This window comes from Harpegnathos saltator, unplaced genomic scaffold, assembly GCF_003227715.2.
Source record: "Harpegnathos saltator strain DR-91 unplaced genomic scaffold, Hsal_v8.6 scaffold37, whole genome shotgun sequence".
NCBI lineage: Eukaryota > Metazoa > Arthropoda > Insecta > Hymenoptera > Formicidae > Harpegnathos > Harpegnathos saltator.
This window is the reverse complement of record NW_020230172.1, coordinates 1,110,302-1,132,225: the sequence shown is the minus strand read 5'-3', so window position 1 is coordinate 1,132,225 and position 21,924 is coordinate 1,110,302. Positions and strand designations below refer to the sequence as shown.

The window sequence follows — 21,924 nt, the reverse complement described above, 5'->3', positions numbered from 1 at the left end:
CACACGCGCATGCACACGTACACATACACACTCACACCCACACACACGTACACATTCCCACACACGACCAAACGCGTCTCCATGCATACATTGCTCCTCTACAATGTATATATGCATACCGAGCATTATATATATATATATATATATATATATATATATATATATATATATGATATTACCACACACACACACACACACATTACTACATAATACGTAAACATAAAGACGCATACATAGACGAGGCCGCTTCCTCCTTGTACGCTCGACCGGCCGCAACACCGCCGCCGCCACTGGGCCGCGATGCTCGTGGTGGTTCGCCGCGCGCTGCGCCGCGCCGCGCCGCGCCGCGCCGGTCGGGCCCCGGCCCGAGTAGCAAGTCACCTCCGCTCACCTCGGCGTGGCGGAGCGCGCGCGCCCGACTTCAGTCCGCGCTCGGCTCGAGTCGTGCAGCACGGAACGCGCAGGAGGTGCGCAGGCAAGCGAGCAAGCAGCCGGCCAGGTAGACAGGAGGAGAGAGAGAGAGTTTCCCGATCGTCGAGACGACACGTACGCACGCGTCGCCGTAAATCCGCGGTAAAGCCGCGCATACGCGCACACGCATGAGGAAACGAGAGGGAGACATGTGACTGATCCGCGCGCGAGCCGTCGTTAACTCGCGCGCGCGCGCGCGCGCACGCGTGTGAGCGCACAGTGCCGAAACGTCAGATTCCAATGATCCTGACAACGTGATCGCAGCGGGCGATTGGAGGAGCCGAGGATCGTCGTTGGGAGGAGAGAGAGATAAAGAAAAACAGAGACAGAGAGAGAGAGAGAGAGAGAGAGAGAGAGACAGAGAGAGAGACAGAGAGAGACAAGGGAGACAGAGAGAGACAAGAGATCGCGGCAGTGAATGTCTCCGCCGGAGGATCGATCCTGCGATCGAACGGCGCAAGAACGGAACGCGCGACGTCGCGTCGCGTCGCGTCGGGCCGCGGTATTATGTCACACTCCCACGCAAGCGACGGCCGCCGTTGCCGCCGCCGCCGCTGCTGCGGTTGTTGTTGCTGCTGCTGCTGTTGCTGCTGCCACCGTCGCTGTTGCGAGACCCAACGTCCTCGTCGTTTGACATTTCCGCGGGCGCGCAGCGCTTGACGGACGGACCGCGCGCGGCTCTGTTGGTGGATATTGGCGCGCATACGCGAGAGTGGAGAGAGAGAGAGAGAGAAAGAGAGAGAGAGAGAGAAAGAGAGGAGAGAGAGAGAAAGAGAGAGAGAGAGAGAGAGAGAGAGAGAGAGAGAGAGAGAGAGAGAGAGAGACAGTTTTCTTCATTAGTGACGATGCTCGTGATATAAACTTCGCCGTCGACCGACAGTGACCTCTCTCCCCCGTGCACCCGGACGACGACGATCGTCGATGAGCGCTGAGAATTCGCTCGAGATCGAACGCGCGATCCGCCATCCGTTCCGGTGTTCTCGCGAGCCGTCGGCGCGATCGTTCCGGGATCGCCGTCGCGCATCATCGCCTAACAGGCCGTGGGTGGAGATCACGACAAGGTAACGTGCCCAGGGAGAAAGAAAAGTCATTTGGCGTGAAGATAAATTATGCGCGTGTGCGCTCGCTCGCTCGCTCGCGCGCGCGCGTTTTCCACCAGCGAAACTCGATCGTTGTGTACTGTTCTTCTCGCGCTCGCGCCGTACGGTGTCACGTATCGGCTTGAAATCCGCTCGGACCGAGCTACGTTCCCGACTCGAGTCGTCTCGTCACGACGACGACGACGAGACGAGACGAGACGAGACGAGACGAAACGAAAGGCGAGGCGACGCGACGCGACGCAACGCGACGCGACGCGACGCGGCGCGGCGCGGCTCGGCTCGGCTCGGCGGATCGATCATGACGCCGGGGTATGAAATCGGTAATGAGCTGTAAATCTCCGGCATGTACATCGGACCGCGTGTGCGGGTGAGTCACACGCGTCACGGTACGGATACCGACGATACCCGCCGACGACACACAAGCGTGTGCGCGCGCGCGTGCGTACACGTACACGTACACATATATACATAATATACGTAGACGGGCACCTTCCTCGGCGCGTATTCTTTTCCCTTCGGTAGAAAATCGAAGGAAAGGATAATAAGCGAGAAATACACTCTCTCTTACCCGCCGGCCGGTTCCGTGGTTGGCCGCGCGCGCGTGGGCGTAAACGAGAGAGAGGGAGAGAGAAAGAGAGAGAGAGAGAGAGAGGGAGAGAGAGAGAGAGAGAGAGACGGAGAAAGAGGTACGGCCGGGCGGATCAAGAGAGATAGGACACAAGGGAGAGACAGAGAGAAAGAGAGAGAGAGAGAGAGAGAGAGAGAGAGACGGAGCACGGACCGAGAGAAGCGATTTTCTAAAAAATCCACGGTGAAACCTTCGTTAACGTCGGTTTAGACCGCGCGCGCGCGTTCACGTGCCGTCCATCGCCCGCGGGAGATAATCCCATTTCGATCGAATCGACGCTCGCGGATCCGAGGTCGAAAATCGAGTCGATACCGCGGCGAAAGCGGCGCAAACGTAGCTGCGATTTTTCCGCGCGGACGAGCCGGGTTTAATTGAAAATACCGTTCGCGAATCGTTTGTCGGGAAGATTGAATTCTGGACTGGCGGTCGCATCAAGAACGACGCCGCGCCGTGGCGGCGAGTTTCTCGGAGTACGCGACGGGGAGAGGAGAATCAGCGAGCGATCAGAGTCCGCGACTAATTATCGCGATCGCGACGCGTCTGAAGCTCGTGCCCGGCGAAGCGAAACCGTCCTCGCACGCGGATGACTGTCTGAAAATCGCCGACGCGGTGTCCGCGCACGCGATCGATGCGCGGTGTCGCCTTACCTCGATGCGGCGCGGCGGCGAGCGCGAGGCGTGTACGCGCTGTCGAGATCGAGAAATGGGCCGGGGACGACGTCACGCTATTCTCGATGATGCGAATAATAACAGCTCTGGCCCGGCCTCTGACGCATACAGGAATCAGACGATTAAATTCGTCAAGTCCGCACCTATGGAAAAGGACGCGCGACGTGCGCTGTTAGCCGCGCGCGGCGAGCTAACGTGAGAAGACAAAAAGTCTTCGTCGACGCGCGTGTCATCGCGCGTTTCGTTCCTGTCGCCGTCGCCGTCGGGCTCGGTCTCTCTGCGAGCTTTCTTCTCGTGACGTGCTTTTCTTCTCTCTCTCCCTCTCTCTCTCTCTCTCTCTCTCTCTCTCTCTCTCTCTCTCTCTCTCTTTGACAGTTTTTTTCTTCACGGTACATTGAGCTTCGATGAAATTTCCACCCTGTGGGATCTCCTGCGTCGAGTCATCACGACATCGCGTTTCGTTCTGATTCGACGGTAACCGTTAATGATTTATTTTTATAAATTAATCCTTTACAATATTGGCAACATATTCGACATAAATATATCGCTCTAATGTCACATCGATTGCACTACCAACACGCGATAATCCGGATCTTCCTTCAGTCCTCTATAAAATCGATTAGAATTTCGCTCGAAGACGAGAACGCACAAAAGCGGGTATACACACACACACACACATACACAAAGTGTTATTAAAACACTTGGAAACCTGCGTCCAATAGATTGCACCTTCAGTGCGCGCCGATCGCACACGGCCGGGCGATTCGCTCCAGCGACATCGGCTCTCGGCCGCTTGATCATTTCACGCAATTAAAACACATCGACGAGAACAGAGCGCCGCGCGATCTACGTGAACGGGTCGGCCGGGTTTGCGCCGACAGTTCGGCGCGGATCGTTAAACCGCTCGCGTGGTTCACGTTAACGCGATGCGACAGAGCACGCGATCGCTCGGCGGATGAGCGGCGGGACCAGGACAGGTCTTATTCCTCACGCCCAGCGGACGCTAAGGGCATCCTCGTAGTTCCAAAATTCCTGTACTCCGTGCACAAGGAGCATTTGGAACCAAAAGAACTCGCCCAGTTTTCTGATTCCGCGATCTCACCGTGGAAGCACAGCGCACTTCGCGAGAGTGTGCGTCTTTCTGAGCGAGGAACTTCCGCGTCTCGTCTCGCGAGAGACTTATCTAGAGACATCTGAAGCTGAAGTTCGATATCCGTCCAGAGGGCCGACCTTCTTCAGCCTTGTTCAGCCTTCTGAGCCCTCCAGAGCGTCATCGGATCACGCAGAACGCCGATCGCTCGTGCGTCGCACGCATCGCTCGTCGCGCGACGTTAGAAAGTATGCCGTAATATTGATTTATACCTCGCCGATTTATCGGCAGAGATATCCCCGCCGCGTCGCGCCGCGCCGCGGACAATCCCTCGCGGTTAATCGCGCGCTCATTACGAGCCGCGACGAACGACAGCCGCGGCGAGCGTGTATTATGCGCTCTCCTCGCTCGCAACTCCACGCAATCCGGAGATGCGTATCGCGCGGCGGACGGGGCAAGGGGCGGGAAGGGGAGAGGTCGCCGACGCACGGGGCACGAAAACAAGCGACGAGGAGACTAATAATTTAGCGATTTTTCGCGCGGCGACCTCACGCATTCCTTTACTTTCATGCGTCGGCATCGGCGTCCTCGCGTCGTGCGACATACGCGACGAAGCCGATGCACCGACGCGAACATCGTTCGCGTCGGTATCGATCTGCCATTATGATTATTATTGCGTCGCGCGTCTCGCGTATATGTGCGTGCGTGCGTGCGTGCGTGCGTGCGTGTGCGGATTGAGAGCTCCGTTAGCGACACGCATGCCGCGTACGTCGCCGGGTCGCGGGACTTAGCGATTTCGTCGCGCCATCGGCGAGCGAGCGCCCGCCGCCCGCACCTCGTCAGCCGCGAGTGTTCGTCTCGGTTGAACCTTCGTCTGAGAACCTTCGTTTGAACCTTGTCGACGACGAAGAACTTCGTGCCGATCCACGGTGTAGATATAAGGCGAGCCTCCGCGCAGAGAAGAGAGATCGGTGACGATGAACGAGCGAAAGGCGTTCTGACGGAATTTCGATTTGTCGAACTCGATCGACCGCGACTTCTTCTCCTTCTTTCCCATGTAAGATCGCGATTCCTGAACGAGAAGGCTTTCCCGAGCGGGGGTCTTTTTTAGCCGGAAAATTACGTTGTATCTTGGGGCTCGCCGAGCGAAAGGCTGCAGGCTTACTTCAGTCGTCGTCCCGCTCGGGGGGCTGAAATTCCGGTTAAGGTTTAGTCCCGCGATTTTCGTAAAAATGGGAGGACGTGTTTCGAGCTGTACCTCCAGGCAGCCCCGACATTATCGCGAGCACGTCTCGTACGCGTCGCGGCGCGCGAGACTTTACGATGGCGCGCGTCGCGCGTACGCAACCTGTGCTCGCACTTTGTCAGTCGAGGTCTTTTCAAGCTAGCCCGGCGTTATCGCGAGCGCTCTTGTTCGCGCGATTCGAGAGTCGCGCGGCTCGGTGCGAAAATAGCCGCGCTCTCGTTATCATACGCGCGTCGGCTCGTTGGCTCTCCGATCCCGTTGCGTCTCCGATTGACGGCGCGCGCGCGCGCGCGCGCCGACGGGGCGGCGGGGGAGGAGGAGGAAGAAGGTACGAATCTTGAATTCGACGGATAACCAGCCGTGCCACGGGCGAAAGTGTCCGATTACGCGAAGTTTATCGCGAGACACGGTAACCGGATAATAATCGAGCGCGATACGCGAGCGTAATGAGCCATCCGGGGGGCTATCCGGTTTCGTGGGTTTCGACGTCGGGACGTCTCTCGCGGGACGTAGGATCCCGCGCTTAATTGCGCCTCCTCCCGAGACGAGGGGCGCGGTAAAAAAGCGGCCGTTTTACCGTGTACCGTACGCCGCACGCCCGACCCGGGCGTGTGCGAGCCGGCGCGCGTGGATAACCTCGCCGGTAATTTACGGCCGATTGGGTTGCTTTACGATATCGCTGCTTAGCGGCGTGATTAACGCCCGTGCGATCGCACTCGTACGTCGAATATACGCGGTGTAGTCCGGGCCAGTAGTCGGCGATTAATCTCCATCCCGCTATCCCGAGGAAATTAAAACTAAAGTACAAAGTGTCGCCCCTTCTCTCTTTTTCTCTGTTCTCTCTCTCTCTCTCTCTCTCTCTCTCTCTCTCTCTCTCTCTCTTTCTCGCTAGCAGTAATGCGCGTATGGCGCTCGCGGGTCGGATTTATCAACGGTAAATTAGATGACAGCCGGGCCCGTTCGGCGGCCGCAGGTATTCAGCCGGCGTTAAGTAGCCTAAGTATTTACAAGTTACGCGGCGCGATCGCTTTTCCGCGTACTCGGCTGTTGTCGCGCGCGGCTATCGTCGATAAAACGATCGCGAATCGCCGCGTATAACGAGATTACGTACGCCAGGCGATTCCGCCAACGCGCTATGGCGCGTCGTATAAGAACGCGCGCGCGAGTGTTTGTCGATCGTTGTCATTTCATTTCGCCGTCTTTCTTAAGAGCGAGTTTCGCCGGCGAGGCGCGGTAAAACTTACGTTTTTTTGCTCGTAACTGACGTGGCGGAGAAGTTTATGTCGGAATCACACGTTTCTCAAATCTTCGAACGGCTCGCCGCCGCTTTTCGCGTGGAATTTTCAGAGTACGACGCTGATTGAACGGCGCGATCGATCCGGAATCAATGCGCGCCCGAATTTTTAGGCGGTCCGTCTCCCGTCGTCACGACGATGACGGGAAAAGGGAATGATAATTTAATGATCTCTCGTTTTCGTAAGGCGGTACCTCACGCGCGGGTGATTATAGTTATTTCACAGATACCTTTGCACGACGGTTATTAACGCTCGATCGGCGCAGCACGAATAGAAGTCGATCGGTATCCTTCCGAGAGGGAGAGAGAGAGAGAGAGAGAGCGAGAGAGAGAGAGAGAGAGAGAGAGAGAGAGAGAGATGCCGATCGTTATCTAACAAGACTTTTCGAGCCCTTCGATTATGTGAGCCCCTTTAACCCGCACGAATTAAGTGGACACTTTCATTAGCCGCGACTTGAAACGGCAATTAGATCGCGGCGGGGGAAGGGGAGAGTTACATAACGCGGGATTTACTTGTACCGTTAGGTATTCGAACGTGCGATTTGAAAGTCATTAAATATAGCTCGCTCGGGGACGCTTGAGCTGGCTTCTTTTTCTTCGCGACGCGTCGCGACCGTAAAATTCGATCACCGCATGAAATCGACGTTAACGTGTAACGTATAGCGTATAACGCGTAACGATCATATTTTCTCTCGAGTTACCAGGTGTGTCGGTAATTCCTTTCCGGTTTTTCGCTAAAGAAAACACGTTATTTACAATGGATAGTTAAAATATATTTATTCAAAGTATTGGCCATTTGATTCTATACATTTTGCCCATCTCTCAGGCAATTTATGGATGCCATTCCAAAAGAACTGTTTCTCCTTTGAGCTAAACCATTCATCGAGCCATCTTTTAACTTCTTCGAAATCGGCGAAGTACTGCTCTGCAAGCGCGTACCCCATCGATGCGAAAAGGTGGTAGTCGGATGGAGCCAGGTCTGGAGAGTACGGCGGGTGCGATAAAACTTCCCGTCCAAGTGATTTCAACACTTCTTTGACTGGTTTTGCTGTATGAGACGGCGCGTTGTCATGCTGCAAAATCACCTTATCATGTCTTTGAGCGTATTGTGGACGTTTTTCGATCAATGCACAGTTCAAATTGATCATTTGTTGTTGGTAGCGATCAGTATTAACTGTTTCTCCAGGTTTCAACAGTTCATAATATACGACACCAACCTGGTCCCACCAGACACAGAGCATGGTCTTGCGACCAAAGCAATTTGGCCTTGCAGTCGATGGGCCGCCTTCGCCAGGTGATAACCATGATTTTTTTCGCTTGGGATTTTCGAAATAAATCCATTTTTCATCACCCGTTACTATTCGATGCAGAAATGACTTCCTTTCATACCTTTGAAGCAGCGTCAGTTTCACTGACGATTTTTCGATTTTCCAATTGCCTGTCATTCAATTCATGTGGCACCCATCTTCCCATCTTTTGGATCTTTCCCATCGCTTGTAATCGTTCACAAATTGCTACTCGGCTCACATTCAACTTTTCTGCCAATTGTTTTTGAGTTTGTGTTGGGTCTTCATCCAATAACTCCTGCAATTCCGCATCTTCAAACGTTTTCGGCCTACCAGGACGTTTTTTGTCTTGAATGTTGAAATCACCACATTTGAATTGTCGAAACCACGTTTCACATGTTCTTATGGTTGGAGCATGCTCACCGTAAGTCTCTACCAGCAAACGACGACTTTCAGCGGCTTTTTTCTTTTGATTTGACAAGAAAAGTAATGCGTGCCGCAAATGCACGTTTTCAGGCACAAAACTCGACATTTTCAAAAAATTATTAATCTATAACGCTGTTATTTTGGCGGAACGTAGCTTGTGTAGTTTTGAGGTTAATGTCAGTAGAATAAAATGACATATGTATCAAATCATAACATTGCATACTTATGGCTAGTGACATCTGTTACAAAAACCGGAAAGTAATTACCGACATATCTGGTATACCAAACAGATATCCATATCGCTTATCCTAAATTTTCCGGAGACAAGTCTTCCTCAGAATCTCGCATCCGATCGATTGTTTTTCAATCCAGAATTCAGAATGAATTCTGCCCGCGTACGAGTGGATATTTCAATCGATCGGAGTGGATTTGTCGCCGCGATCTTCAGTTGCGAGCGAAAATACTCACTCGACGACTCGGAACGGATAATCCACTCGAGAAGAGTGAGAAATCACGCGAATTCGAGCGAAATTCCGCTGTCGCGCTGTTTGCCGAAGGGGATTCTGCCCCCGAGAAATTTTCAGCTGTCACCGCTTCCGCTTCCGCGCCGTCTCGACTTTGTCGTAGCGCGTTTTATCGTAAATCGATAGGCGGATAGGCTCATTACAGCCGCCGTTTTCAATCAACAACACGTCGTTGACCCGCTAATAGCGCCGATCGATCATCTCTTTCTCCGTCGTGTGTGTACACGTCATTACCACGTCGAGTAAACGAATTTGCTCTTCTGTTTAACAGGCGGGGCGCGTGCTCTCGAATGGAGGAGACGCCGGAGGATCATCGCGTGTCATCGTGAGTGTCGTTCTCGCAAGTTCTCCCATACGTGCACAGAGTGCGAGTGAATCGATAGAGCTTCGGGGGGATGGGGGGATAAAAAAGGGAAAAAACGAGCAAGAAAAGACAAAGAGGAGGACAGAGGAGACGGTCGTGGGCGAATTGAGGAATAAGGAAAGGAAAAAAGAGAGAGAGAGAGAGAGAGAGAGTGAGAGAGAGAGAGAGAGACCGTGAGGGAGACAAGGGAGAGGGGGGAGAGTGTATCAACGCGTGTGAAATGGATGGTACGCCAAGGAAAAGCGAAGCAGTGCTAATATATGGATGCCCATGGGTGGAACTTGGCCGAAATGTGCCAGCGCTACCATCACGCTGTACCGGCGGCGCAGAACTCCTCGCCAGCTAGGGACCCCTCGGCTGCCATCGTGCAAGGCCTGTCAACTGCCGCGCACATCGATCAAGCCAGCCCGTCTTATTCCCACTACACGTGAGTTTACTCTGCCGCTTCTTCTCTCCTTCTTCTTCTTCTTCTTCTCCTTCTCCTTCTCCTTCTTCTTCTTCTTCTCCTCCTTCTTCTCCTTCTTCTTCTTCTTCTCCTTCTTCTTCTTCTTCTTCTTGTTCTTCTTTTTCTTCTTCTTCTTCTTCTTCTTCTTCTTCTTCTTCTCTACCCCCTCCGTCTCTTTCTCTCTGCTGTACTTATTTCACAAAGTCGAGCGACCGCGATAAATTCGTCGGAGCGACAATCTCGCACGTTCCGAGAATGAAACGCGCGTACAGACGGACGGAACGCGAAAATTCGTCAACAACGAGAGAGAGAGAGAGAGAGAGGGAGAGAGAGAGAGAGAGAGAGAAGGAAGGAGAAAACGTGTTCTAACAAGGCGAGCCCGCATATTCCGACGGTTCAGCACGTGGCCCGGTCTGGGCAAAGTGGGGAGGCGGGGGGTGGGGAAAAGGGGTACGGTCTTATCGCACCGCCGCCCGGGCCGCGTTCCCAATTGTATCGTATATATTAATAACGATACGGCGAATTAGGGATAAGTATACGACCGCGCCGGTCAGGCCCCTGGTAATCCTGTTATTAGCGCGGCGATTAGGGGAAGATGATCCCCGGGCAAATTGCAGGGGCGTATACCGCGCGTGTTTGGTTAACATAATCGCCAATCGCTATCGCCGATCCCCGCGCGAGTCCCCGACGAAGGGAGAAAGCCGATGCTGCGGTGCGACGCGTCGCGTCGCGTCGCGTCGCGTCGCGTCGCGTCGCGTCGCGCGTTGCGTTAACGTCGCGTTTCCCTCAACCCTCGCGCGTCGTTTTACGTATTTCGCACCCCCTCAACGTCGCTCCCCTCGGCAGCGTGCCAGAGCGCTCCTCTGCGCGTGTCCGCGAGACGTTAGTGTTGGAAATCCATTAAATTGCAGTTTACGCTCGAGATTCAATGTTTCACTATCATTACGCCGGTACTGCGAAGGCAAAGAGGATAAAAGTGGCCCTCTCCCCTCTTCTCCTCTCTCTCTCTCTCTCTCTCTCTTTCTCTCTCTCTCACTCACTCACTCACTCACTCACTCTCTCCTCTTCTCTCTGCTTACCGATCCTTTGGGACTGTTAAGGAGGAGGTTGGGAAAATAGCATGCGCACTGCTGCGCGGCATGCGTTTCTAACGTATCGTGTAATTTCAGCTATTTCTTATCTCGTTTGCCCGCGGTCTTATTTGCTCGTTGCCTTCTTACGACGCGGACGATCGGCGCGGGATGTTCCGCCAGCCGGGAATTTCATATTTTTCTTTTTTTTCTTTACCCTTCACCGATCTCCACCGCGCGCTTTTTTTTCCGAAATCCTTTAGAGATTCGACCGGAAACTATCGAGGGGAACGTTACGAAGTGTCACGGAGTGTACCGTAGACAAGAAGGTCAACGCGACCGCTCGTTCCCGGGTGACGTTTAGCACATCGACGAGAGAAATTGCCGCGAGTCCTCATCTTTCCTCTCTCTTCAATTTGCGAAACAGTTATCTTAATTTTGATTACCGCGCGCGGGACACGCGGGGCCGCGGTTAAAAAGGCGTAGATACGGCGGCGGGGGAGGAGGAGAAAGAGAAGAAAAGAAACCGGATCGCAGAATCACCGCGTGACGGAGATTCTTTTCGACCTCGGCGGTTGCTGACGACGAAAATCAGCTCCATTAAAATGGTTCCGCCCGGTTCCATCCGTTGCTCTCGGCCGGCCGTCGCACGGATCGCGGACCATGTCACGTTATTTCATATGTACGCACGCACGCCAGATACCTCGGCGGATTTTGCGCGAAACTTGGGCGCGAGGAAAAAGAAGAAGGAGAGGAGCAGAAACTTGCCAAGTACTGCAAAACCGACGAGCGATCCATTACGATTGATTTATCTCGGCCGTAATTTATCGAGTTGTTTACGAAACGTATACTCTCTGAAAGCGCAATCAGTATATTCCTCACTGAAATGCCATACCTGTAACCGGTGGTTCAGTTGTAAGTATAGCATTGCGACCAGTAAAATCTCGCTGAGCGGATCAGTTAATGGCAGACACGCGGAAGCCGTTAATTCAATCGCCGAACACGGAGACTTGGATTTCGTACAGAATGCGTTCTTACGCACTTTGCGCGCGGCGCAGATTTTGCGATGAAATCTTCCGCCCGGGTCAAAAATCAGCGGAGTTTATCAAACGGAGGATTTTATCAAACGGGAAATTAGCGAGTACTCTGACCGATCACCGGGTTAGGTTAGGTGGTCCTCTTCTTCACGCGACGAGACATATACATATGTATTTTCGCTTCGCTTCTCGCGAGTTGAATTTGCGAGTTTGCTCTTTCCGGAAACCTCTTTCCTCGCTTCGAAAAAGTCGAGAGTCGTCCTCAGCGCTCGTTCGCTCGTTCGCGTCAGCCGAAACTCGCGAGCTGGATCGCTGGATCGCTGGATCGGGCTTGGACACACGGCTTGGAGGAAGAAAAGAAAAGAAAACACGCGCGCGCGCGCGATATCTCGGACCTATGAATTTTTTACGACATCGCGCGCGGCCGCGGTCGGAGATCTCCTCGCCGTGGCAGAGCCCGCTCTAAACCGCGGCCGCGGCCGCGGCAATTCTGTAATAACGCCGATACGTGGCCACATGTTGATCGATTCTCGCATTTACGAGGCTGAAATCGAATCGCGAGAGCGAGTGGCCGCCGGCCGGGCTATTCGCCCGATTGGCCCGCGCGCTCCGCTCGCAGCGTTCTCCTCCTCGGGAACATCGAGCGCTCGATTCTCCCATTCGCATTCCTCTCATCCGAAGGACTCACGATGCCGATCGTTAATTGGTAATATCAGTCGCGCGCTCCGTATATTGTCGCTGTCGGTGCTCCAACCTGAGGAGATTCGTGCCGACGCGGTCATGGCGCGTTCGGCGGCGCGGCGGTGGCCCGTCGGAGGTAACTTTCGTTTTCTTACGTGATAAGAATTAATATCTCGCCGTGGTCGCGAACGCGTGCGTGTACGTGTGCGCTTGCGCGCGTGTCGGCCTTAGCGTCACCGTCGGTTAGCTTACTCGAGCCGGAGCAGGCTCAAATTGCAAACATTGATTATATCGACGAAACGTCGATAATTCCGTGAACGACGCGCTCTATACGCCGCCGCGTCGCCCGGCTCGGTTTTTCCACGACACTCGCGTTGGGAACGAACGGACGCGTCCGCGTCCGCGTCCGCGTCCTTTGTCGCGCGGACGACTCTTCGAAAACGAGCAGAGAGAGAGAGAGAGAGAGAAAGAGAGGTCTCTTCTTCTTTCAGCGAGGAGTCTCCTCAGCTTGCGAAAATGAACGTGAAACTGTCGCGAGTTTGGCGAACCTTTCGATATCGCTTTTTTTTTTTATTACTTTTACACGCGCGACAAATTCTATTACAGTTTTTTGCCTCGGGCCTCGTCCGTTTTCTCGGTTTTCGCCTCATTTCTTCGGCACGTGTAACGACAAGCTTCGTTTCGTTATCGGTTTTTCCGCTCGGCACTTGAGAGCCGTGCGTGCGATTCCCCCCGTGCATTGTGACGCACTGGATTTCCTTCGAATTTCCTGGGAAATTCCTCGGCGCTTTTTTGCCGCGGCGCGTTTAAATGCGGAATCGAAGAAGCGTTCGCTCTCGGGATGATGACGTCGCGCTTGACCCCTGCACGTGGTGAGATATTTATGATCGCCGGCGGCCTTGTAATCCCTGCGATTGTAGTGACTCAGATCGCTGACTTGACGATTAAACAGCAACTGCCGCTTAATTACGAATTAACGTTGCGCCGGTAGTTGTTTCGGCGTGCGAAATGTGCGCTCGACGACGGAGCGCGTCACAATCCACCTGGTCGGTCGGTCGCAACTCGCCGCGACTGCGCGCGCGGTAACATTATGAATGACTAATTTCCGATCAAGACGACACAAAGACGCGTCCTCGTTGATACGCAACATTTGACTCGAAATTCTCACGAGTCCGTCGTGAAGGCGCGAGCGTTGTAACGACGACGACTTTGCTTTACATGCCATCGCCATTGTTTCGTGATTCGTAACGAATACAAAAGACAAGATTGCGCAATAATTAAGTTATATTCGCAAAGTAGGCATTATATATAGAAAGCGCGAAGTGACTTGGACTCACTCGAGTGTCGACGTTGCCGTCGAACGGATCGCTTCGCGTTTTCTCGCGGACGTGTACACTCGCTCATGGTGTGCCTGTGTGTATGTGTGTATGTGCGTGTGTGTTGCTCGTCAATCGATTTTAGAACGCCCATAAATCTGTGGCGCGCTAAACATAATGGCGATAAGAACTTATCGATGAATCGGAACTCATTTGCAGCTACGTAAATTTGCTCCGTTGAAAGCAATAGAGGCGTGGATGAACGAATTAAAGACGTTTAAACTTGTCCCAGCGACAAGTTTAAGCCGGATATTACCTCTGTGGTCAAAGACTTTGTTAAAAAATACACTTCAGAGCACAAGCGGCTGTCAATGCCGCGATTAAAGCTGCGATTAATCATTAACAGCGAGCGGCGGTCCGCTGCGTTGATTTTGACATTTCCAGCTATGTGTTTCTATTTTAACACCTGAGATCGCGATGTACGCGTGTGTCATATAACAGCGGAGAGATTGATCGCATCGCCTGATCACGAGCAAATCTACCTGCTGAAAAACTAGAGCGGTTGCTTCTCTCACACACGACAGAAGCCGAAAGTCGAGTCCCACCCAAGCCCGATTCGAGTCGCCGCGCCGCGTCAATTGATCCTTTCTCGCACCTAGCGTTCCTTTATCTCGTGTTAGGCTCTCCTCTCCTCGTATCCTGACTCTTACGAATCCCCCCGTATTTCGTCCCCCGTCTCCGCGACGTAGACCTACGACGTAATCGCCGCCGTCGGAAACGGCGGCGTATCTCGCGCGGATCGAGCGGATAGCACCCTACGGAGCTTCATCCTAGAAGAGAGGCGCCCCGACGCGTTTTCGTCGCTCGACGCGACGAGGTATCTCGCGGCGAGTATCGCGCGCGGACACAGCTCTCCTCCCGAGAGCTTGTGTAGAAATCTTCGATTCTTCCTTACTCGGTCGCAGGAAGTCGTACGTAATGGCTCCGCAACGTTGCCGCGAGGTCAGAGAAGGTATAGCGGGCCGGCGGGATATACACGAACGAGCGAGCGAGCGAGCGAGCGAACGAACGAACGAACGAACGAACGAAACGAACGAGCCGACCGACAGACGGACGGACGGACGGACGGACGGACGGACCGGATGGACGAACGGACGGACGGACGGACGGACGGACGGAGCAACTCGCGACGGACGCCCGGCGTCCGTTCCGCAGTCTTAAACCCGTAAAGGTTTCGGGGATGCGCTTTCTTCGTTCTCAAATCTGAAACGCGCCGGAGCGTTAGTAGTGCAGAGGTGAGCGGCTGGGGTCGTGACTTCCGCTTACTAACCGAACCGCATTGGGTATTCGATTTAAAAGTTTAATCGGCGACTTATAAATCTACCGACCAGGCACGTGCTGCCCGCGCCGCCCGCGCCGCGCCGCTACGCCTGGACAATTACGCGCCGCACATACGCGAATTATTAACAATCGCTCGCCGCTGGTCCTCGATAAACTTTTTACGACGATCGCGCGACGCGCGACTTTGCGATTTGTTTGCGATGTTTTAATCGCATCTGCGCGGAGCGAATGTATGGAATTAATCGTTGAACTGACAAATGCGAGGAGCGTCGTGTGAAGAGAGAGACTCTCATGAGGGACACAACCTTGACGAATCGGCCGAGTAAAAGTCGCCGATTCGTCGAATTTACATACATCTGTCGACCTGGTTCGATCGTCAATGCGTGTTGATCGATGCAAGGAAGAGACAGAGAGAGACAGAGAGACAGAGAGACAGAGAGAGAGACAGAGAGAGAGAGAGAGAGAGAGATGGCAAGAGATACGTTGTTATTCAATCGATTATCGCCGTTATCATCATTATGCTTCGCGATTGCGCTCCTCCTTTGCAGTGGCGATCGGCCGCTGATCTGGAAGCATCGTCGCCGCATCGTTGCCGAACGTGAAATTCGCGTCGAATCTCGCCGATTCGACATGCAATCGATGTGCGGACTGCCGTCGCGACTGTTGCGCAAACGCAGATATTAGGGTCGCGTAACCTTCCACCCGCCACACGTGTTAGCATATTGTTTACGTGATCGGTTCTATCACACGCGTCACAGGCCGCGTCGTCGCGTATAACCGACAGATTAATTCACGCGCATATGCAACTACGGACATATAAATGCGTGGTATAGATATATCGTGCACATTTGCACACCGCAGTGTAAACACTTTATGCGAGCTGTTGCGACCGCATCGCGTCGCGTCGCGTCGTCGAGCAATGCAAGGGTGTGTTCGATCGGCGCGATTATTTGAATAAAATGCGCCACGCCGCGTCAGACCTTCGCGAAAGACCGGTCGAAAGCTTTCTCCGCACTTCTCTCAAAGGCTCGGGCCCCCTCCCTCTCCGCGCGCGCGCGCGCGCGCGCGCGCTGAGGAAGGGGGGAATAATTTAGCCGGGGGAACAAGTGTGTCGTTGCGACGGAGAAGAGAGCGACTGACTCTCCGCTGCGGAGAGACACGGAGAGTCCGCTCTCGCCGCGGCGCGGGCGGCGGCGGCGGCGGCGGCGGCGGCGGTGGCGGCGGTGGTGGCCTGTCGCTGCGTGCCGAACCGTGCAGGAGACACGCGGCTTTTCCCTCCGTCTCCGAGGACAAGCCGTGCTGGAGATTCATGAGGCTCAACGGACATGCCGATTTAGAGGATCGCCGGTGTGTTCTTTGTCTCCCTGCTCGGCCGAGTCTGACGTGGTGTATAGCGTGTCCGTGCACGGCTCGTGGCCCGGCAACGGCGATTTGTACAACGTGCTGAAAGGCGACGCGTCGCGTCGGTGTGTGGAAGGATAACTGTCGCTTTTCCTTGACACGCTTTGCGGGACGTCGTCGTCGTCCTCCTCCTCCTCCTCCTCCTCCTCCTCTTCCTCCTCCTTCTCCTCCTCCTCCTCCTCCTCGTCGACGACGACGACGATGATTGTCGTCGTCGTTGTCGAAAATCGTGGAGTATTTTCTTCGCAAGGCGGAAGCGCGCTCCTCCTCGCTCCTCGTCGCTGCTCGTTCGCCGCTCCGACCGGCTGGGCCGGCCGGCCGATCGATCGATCGACGGACGCGTCGAGGTACATCGCGGAGATTAGCGGAAGATTATACATCGTTCGATTAAACGGTTACAAGCTTCGCTACGGGCGGCGAACATATTGCACGGACGATAACTATACATAATCCGCTGGCGCATCGCGTAATATACTGCATAAATTATCTCGGCCGGCGCAAATCTTGACGCTGCGTACGACTCGGTGATCGACGGCGGCGCTACGCTGCGCACCGGGAGAAAGAAACGTTCTTCGGTACTTCACTTCGGTGACCGCACTGACGATCGTACAGCGATCGAGAATTACGGTCGAGACACGGGGAGCGAATTTTTACGGCGGACGCCATTCTATAACATTAATTGCTATTAGGGATACCGGAAAGTCTTTCCGTTTCTCCGTGTTCTTCGGTTGGTTCAAACGCTGCCATTTTCCAAAAGTAAGTTCGATCTTAATGAAAGTTGATACATACAATAAAGAAATGTTATCGACTAACCTGGAATTTAAATTAATTCTGGATTAAAACTCAGAACCCGTACTACAACCGCACGGAAATTGAAGGTTTTTAAGTATGATAAGACTTTCCGGTAACCCGGATATAATTATTGTTGGTACCACTACATTCGCTACGGATCGTGAGTTATATTTTTATAACAACGATCGTCATCGTGAAATAACTTGCGATACTTGCGCCAAGGATTCTAATGTTCAATAAAGCGAGGAGTTTAAGTAGACTCTTTTCAATCGAGAGTGAGAGATTACTCTTCACACTTTCCACTCATCCCATTCATCATATCATATCATCGTGACATCAACAACTCATCAAAAGCTTTATATCGAGCGCGACGGAAACAAGCACAAGAGGGAAGTAAGCGCGTAAAGTCAGACACAGTGGCGATCTCCTACTCGAGGCTCGAGTGTTTCTTTAATGATCCTCGAGAGGGAAAAAGTCTCTTGCAAATCGACGACAACATTAGCAACCGATCGCGAATGTAATTGTACGATAGGTCTATTGTTAACGGCGGCTTTGACAAAGAACCCGGGATCAAGGATGCGCGCGAGCGATGCTCAACGTCCGAGCGTCGGTCTTCCGACGCGATGACTCTTGGCGAATTAATATTTTCGAAACGGCACGTCGTCGGGCTCATTGCATTCGCGCTTGGAGACCGCTTCCTCCACTCGCGGTGCAATCACCCCACATGAATCATTAAAGAAACAATGCTGAAGGCAGTGGCGTATCTATCATACGCGTGGGTGGTGTACAGCTGCGCGCGGGCCGACGGCGCGGCGGGCGAAAGCCGAGGAATCCCGGCCGCGCGCGGCTTTTTTGCATTTTCGCTGTTTCGCGTATCTGACGCATCCGGACGCCTCGAGGCCGACCCGCGCTTTTGCCCGACCACCGGTGTCCGTCATTGTCCTGCGCTCGAGCCGCGTTTCCCTCCGCGCCCATTCGTGGAAGAAGTCCTGTCGGCGGCGTCGCCGCTTCTTCGACGTTCTTCGACCTTCTGCGACCGCAGGTCGTATTTTTGACCGCGCGTGCCTTCAGCCGGTAGGTACGCGAGTCGCGCACAGATCCTTTTCTTTATACAAATTCTTTGTTTATCCGTAACTCTCACGTAGATTATCAATATTATGAAGAACGATAAATTGAGGCAGATAAACATCGCAATGATCCTCGGCCATAAAGTTCCATGCTAACTTTCGCTAACTTTCGTTAAAATTCTCCCCGACGACGGCGACTGGGAAATCTCGCTGACTGGAACTCGACTGGAAATCGACTCGAAATCGACGAATTCGTCAAGTGCCAACGAGTCCAAGCCGCGACCTTCCATTTGCAACACCTGTCAAGACTCCGACTCCGCAGGATCTCCTCCTGGCGAGCCGCGAGACTCTGTGCGAGAATCGCACTCCTCAGCCAGCCGGCCAGGCTCGCGGTCGCCCTCGTCGTGATAAAACCTGACAAAAGTCGCTCGCCAGCTGGCTGGCGCGCAGCTTGCTGAATGAAAACTCGCCGGTGCGTTTTCGCCGCGGCCGCCCGCGCCGTCGCAGCATCTCCTCGTGAAACAATGGCCATTATGTGAGGCACGCGCGCATCCGCGCGGAAGAGGACGGTCCGAGAGGCGCGCGTATTCGCGCGTGCGGACGCACGCAGGTACGAATATACGCACCACGCTCCGCATGCGTCCGCGCGCGCGCGCTCGCGATGGCTTCGTGCGAACGCCGCGAACGTACGACAGCTGTTCCGCGCGCGCTATTATGCCCGGCGCGCGCGCGGGGTCGCATAATGCCTTAAGGACAATCGTGGGAATTCCATTAAGTGGCCTTGAATGGTTCATTCATGTCGATCAACTCTTTTCCTAACGGGGTTGACAGATCAATCGCGCTCTCCGGCACGAGAGCGACCCACGGGATTTCACTCGGGCCTCTCGGTCCCGCCGCGACGCGGCAGAAAGCGAGAAACCGCGGCCGAGAGACAGACATGGAAAGAGAGAGAGAGAGAGACGACGGGGGAGGGATGGAGGGGGAGGGAGAGAGAGAGAGAGAGAGAGAGAAACGCCAAAGTCAATTACTATTGTGCGGCCGTGGTACGAATCGCGATCTCTCGCGATCGCCGGCACGACGACGCCGATCGCGAACGCGCGCGCGGCTCGACTTATCGTCTCCTCGCGGAAATCGAACGCCGCGAATCGATCGGGACTTCCCGCAGCCGCCTGGGCGCGCGCTTATCGCCGCGACTTATTGCACGCGAGCGAGCACGCTGTGCTCTCTCCGCGATGCGCTTCATCGATAGTCCACGATGCAATCTGTCGGTGATGCATTTCGTTCGTCTGTTACATCGCGCAGACCTGACAACACGCGCGCGTGCGCGCGCGCGCGAGAAACGCGCCGAAAGCGCGGCTCTCTCGCGGACACGCGCGGAGAGCGACGGCTTTTCGAGTGCGAGTGCGAGTGTGTCAGTGGTGGCTGTCGGTGGCACTCGATATTTGAAGAATTAATATTCGTATCGCGGTACGATTACGAGATTTGTTTTCAAACGGGAGAAACGGGCGCCTCCGCGTAGATCGTAAAATTGACAATTTTGTGCAAATTCACTTTGCACTTTGCGACGACGACGACGACACATGCGTCCCGTGTGAACGAGGCCGTACTTTCCCGACTCGCAACTTCTCCCAACGACGACCGTTCTCTCTTTCGACTTTGCAGGATGCTGGATAATTACGACCGGGGTGAGGTGACACCACCACCAGCGGTGAGCGGTTATGGCGGCTCCCCCGGGCTCTTGGCACTTCATTCCTCGCTTTACGCGACACCCACGTCGCGGGCCTACGACATCGACTCCAATATGGACGGCAACGACAGCTCGATGCCCATCGATACCCAAATCATCTCGGTACGTGCTCGCGACGCCCGCTTTGCGGCAGGACATGTCGTCCTCGTCGGACAGATGGATCCGCGTGCCACTCTCTCGTGAACGACGACTCGCGCTCGCGCGGACGCGCTGTAAACCTTACACCTACGTTCCTTCGCATATAGACCTCGAGCACGACGAACGCATGAAAATCAAGTCCAAATCGCACGGGGCAGGAGAGACAATGGCGGCGGCGGCGGCGGCGGTAGAGAGATAGGCGAAGTCGCCGAGCGCCACGTGCGATCGCGCGATCGACATTCATTAATCTCGCGTTTCGTCCTGCTAGTTAGTCGCAATCGTACCCCGACAGCGTTTTACCGCACGCGAACATCTATTGTTCGCACCGGGACCGGGCGCGACGTACGAAATTTCAATATCTTTGCATTTCAATCGCGACGCGCTGTCTTTCCGCCACTTTCCTTCCTGCCGCTTTTTACGGAACGCGCGGCTGATGAGCCCGCTCGAGAGAGAGAGAGAGAGAGATATCCGCAGAAATCATTAATTTCCCGCGCGCGTCTCGAATCGCGAAGAATTCCGAGGAGAGTGTTTTGCACGCGCGTGCGTCGCGGGAAAAATGCACGTTACGAAATTCAGCGGAGACGCGCCGCGCCGCACCGGTGATAATTCTCGCGCGGCTCGGAGGTAAATCGGGGCGCGGCGATAAATAAGCCGGTCGCGAGCCGAGCGATCCGAAGCGGGAAACGCTTCGTGAAACGCGATTTCCTGAAACCAGATACCGGGCATGCTGAGCGGTCCGGCGGCGCAGCAGCGGCTTGAGGACATGCCCTGGCTGGCTTCCGGGCCGTCCCTGGAATACCAGCAGGGCATCTCGCCGATTCCCGCGGGAGTGAAGATGTGCCATCCCGGCGGCAGCCAGGCGCAAAGGAGCCTCAAGGAGCAGCGGATACGTCGCCCGATGAACGCGTTTATGGTCTGGGCAAAGGTCGAGCGCAAGAAATTGGCCGACGAGAATCCCGATCTCCACAATGCCGATCTCAGCAAGATGCTCGGTAAGTGCGCATGCAATATTTCTTCCTTGCTCTTCCTTCGTCCCTCCTCATCCTTGTGCCTCCCACCGGAGCGAACGAGAGCCGACATTGCGAATTGCGAGCGCATCCGCAATGTAGAATTCGCGCTCGTTCGTTGGATACAACACGCCGCGCCGCGCCGCGCGACTGCCGCGTGAATTTGCGTCGATCGCACGAGAGCTTTATCGCGAATCGATTGATTCGCCGAAGTCGCGAATTACGAATATGCACTCGAGATGCACATGCGCCTCGTTTTACCGCTCACCGCGAGTAATTACTCGTAGATGATTACCTTTTTTTGCTTGGCAATTAGAGACAGTTGCTTCTTTCCATCGGCTCTCTAGAGATAATTGCCTCTTTTTTTTACTTTAATTGTCTCTCCACGTCACAGACGTGGTGAGAATTTTATAGTGAGAATTCCGCTATTAAAAAAATGTACTTTGATCAGCGCGACATTCAGTGCAATGATGATTCTCCGAGATCGAGACAAAGTCGCTCAAGAAAAGGTATCGCGCCGACCTTTGGAAGCTTCCTCGCTAATACGCGGCGATTCTCTCAGAAATCTCGATTCTTATCTCCTTATCTGGAATCCAATCTCTTATCTATTAACAAGGTCCCCAGGAGAACAGAGGCTGTTTTTCTCTCGATACGGAAAATAAGTTCTCATCGTTCGCGGGGAAAACTCTCTGTCGGGATAAAAGTCCGTGGGGATTCAACGCGTTCGTAACACAGAATTACTCATATATTCAATCTGCCGCGTTAAGCGCAGATATCGGGCGGCC

At 54.2% G+C, this 21,924-nt stretch overlaps 1 protein-coding gene across 2 annotated transcripts in view; it reads left to right on the top strand.

Annotated features, from left to right (window-relative positions):
* Positions 1–249: 249 nt before the first annotated feature.
* LOC105188737 (putative transcription factor SOX-15) overlaps positions 250–21,924 on the top strand; it is a 39,930-nt gene continuing 18,255 nt past the window's right edge. The window contains exons 1-4 of one of the 2 annotated variants that reach the window (XM_011150355.3): positions 250–499; positions 9,005–9,524; positions 19,910–20,096; positions 20,848–21,124. In XM_011150355.3, coding sequence (XP_011148657.2) covers positions 9,358–9,524; positions 19,910–20,096; positions 20,848–21,124 — 631 coding nt within the window. In that variant the 5' untranslated portion in view covers positions 250–499; positions 9,005–9,357. Of the gene's footprint in view, positions 500–1,252; positions 1,533–9,004; positions 9,525–19,909; positions 20,097–20,847; positions 21,125–21,924 lie in introns of those variants that run through there. The other variant, XM_011150354.3, reaches the window with a different exon arrangement.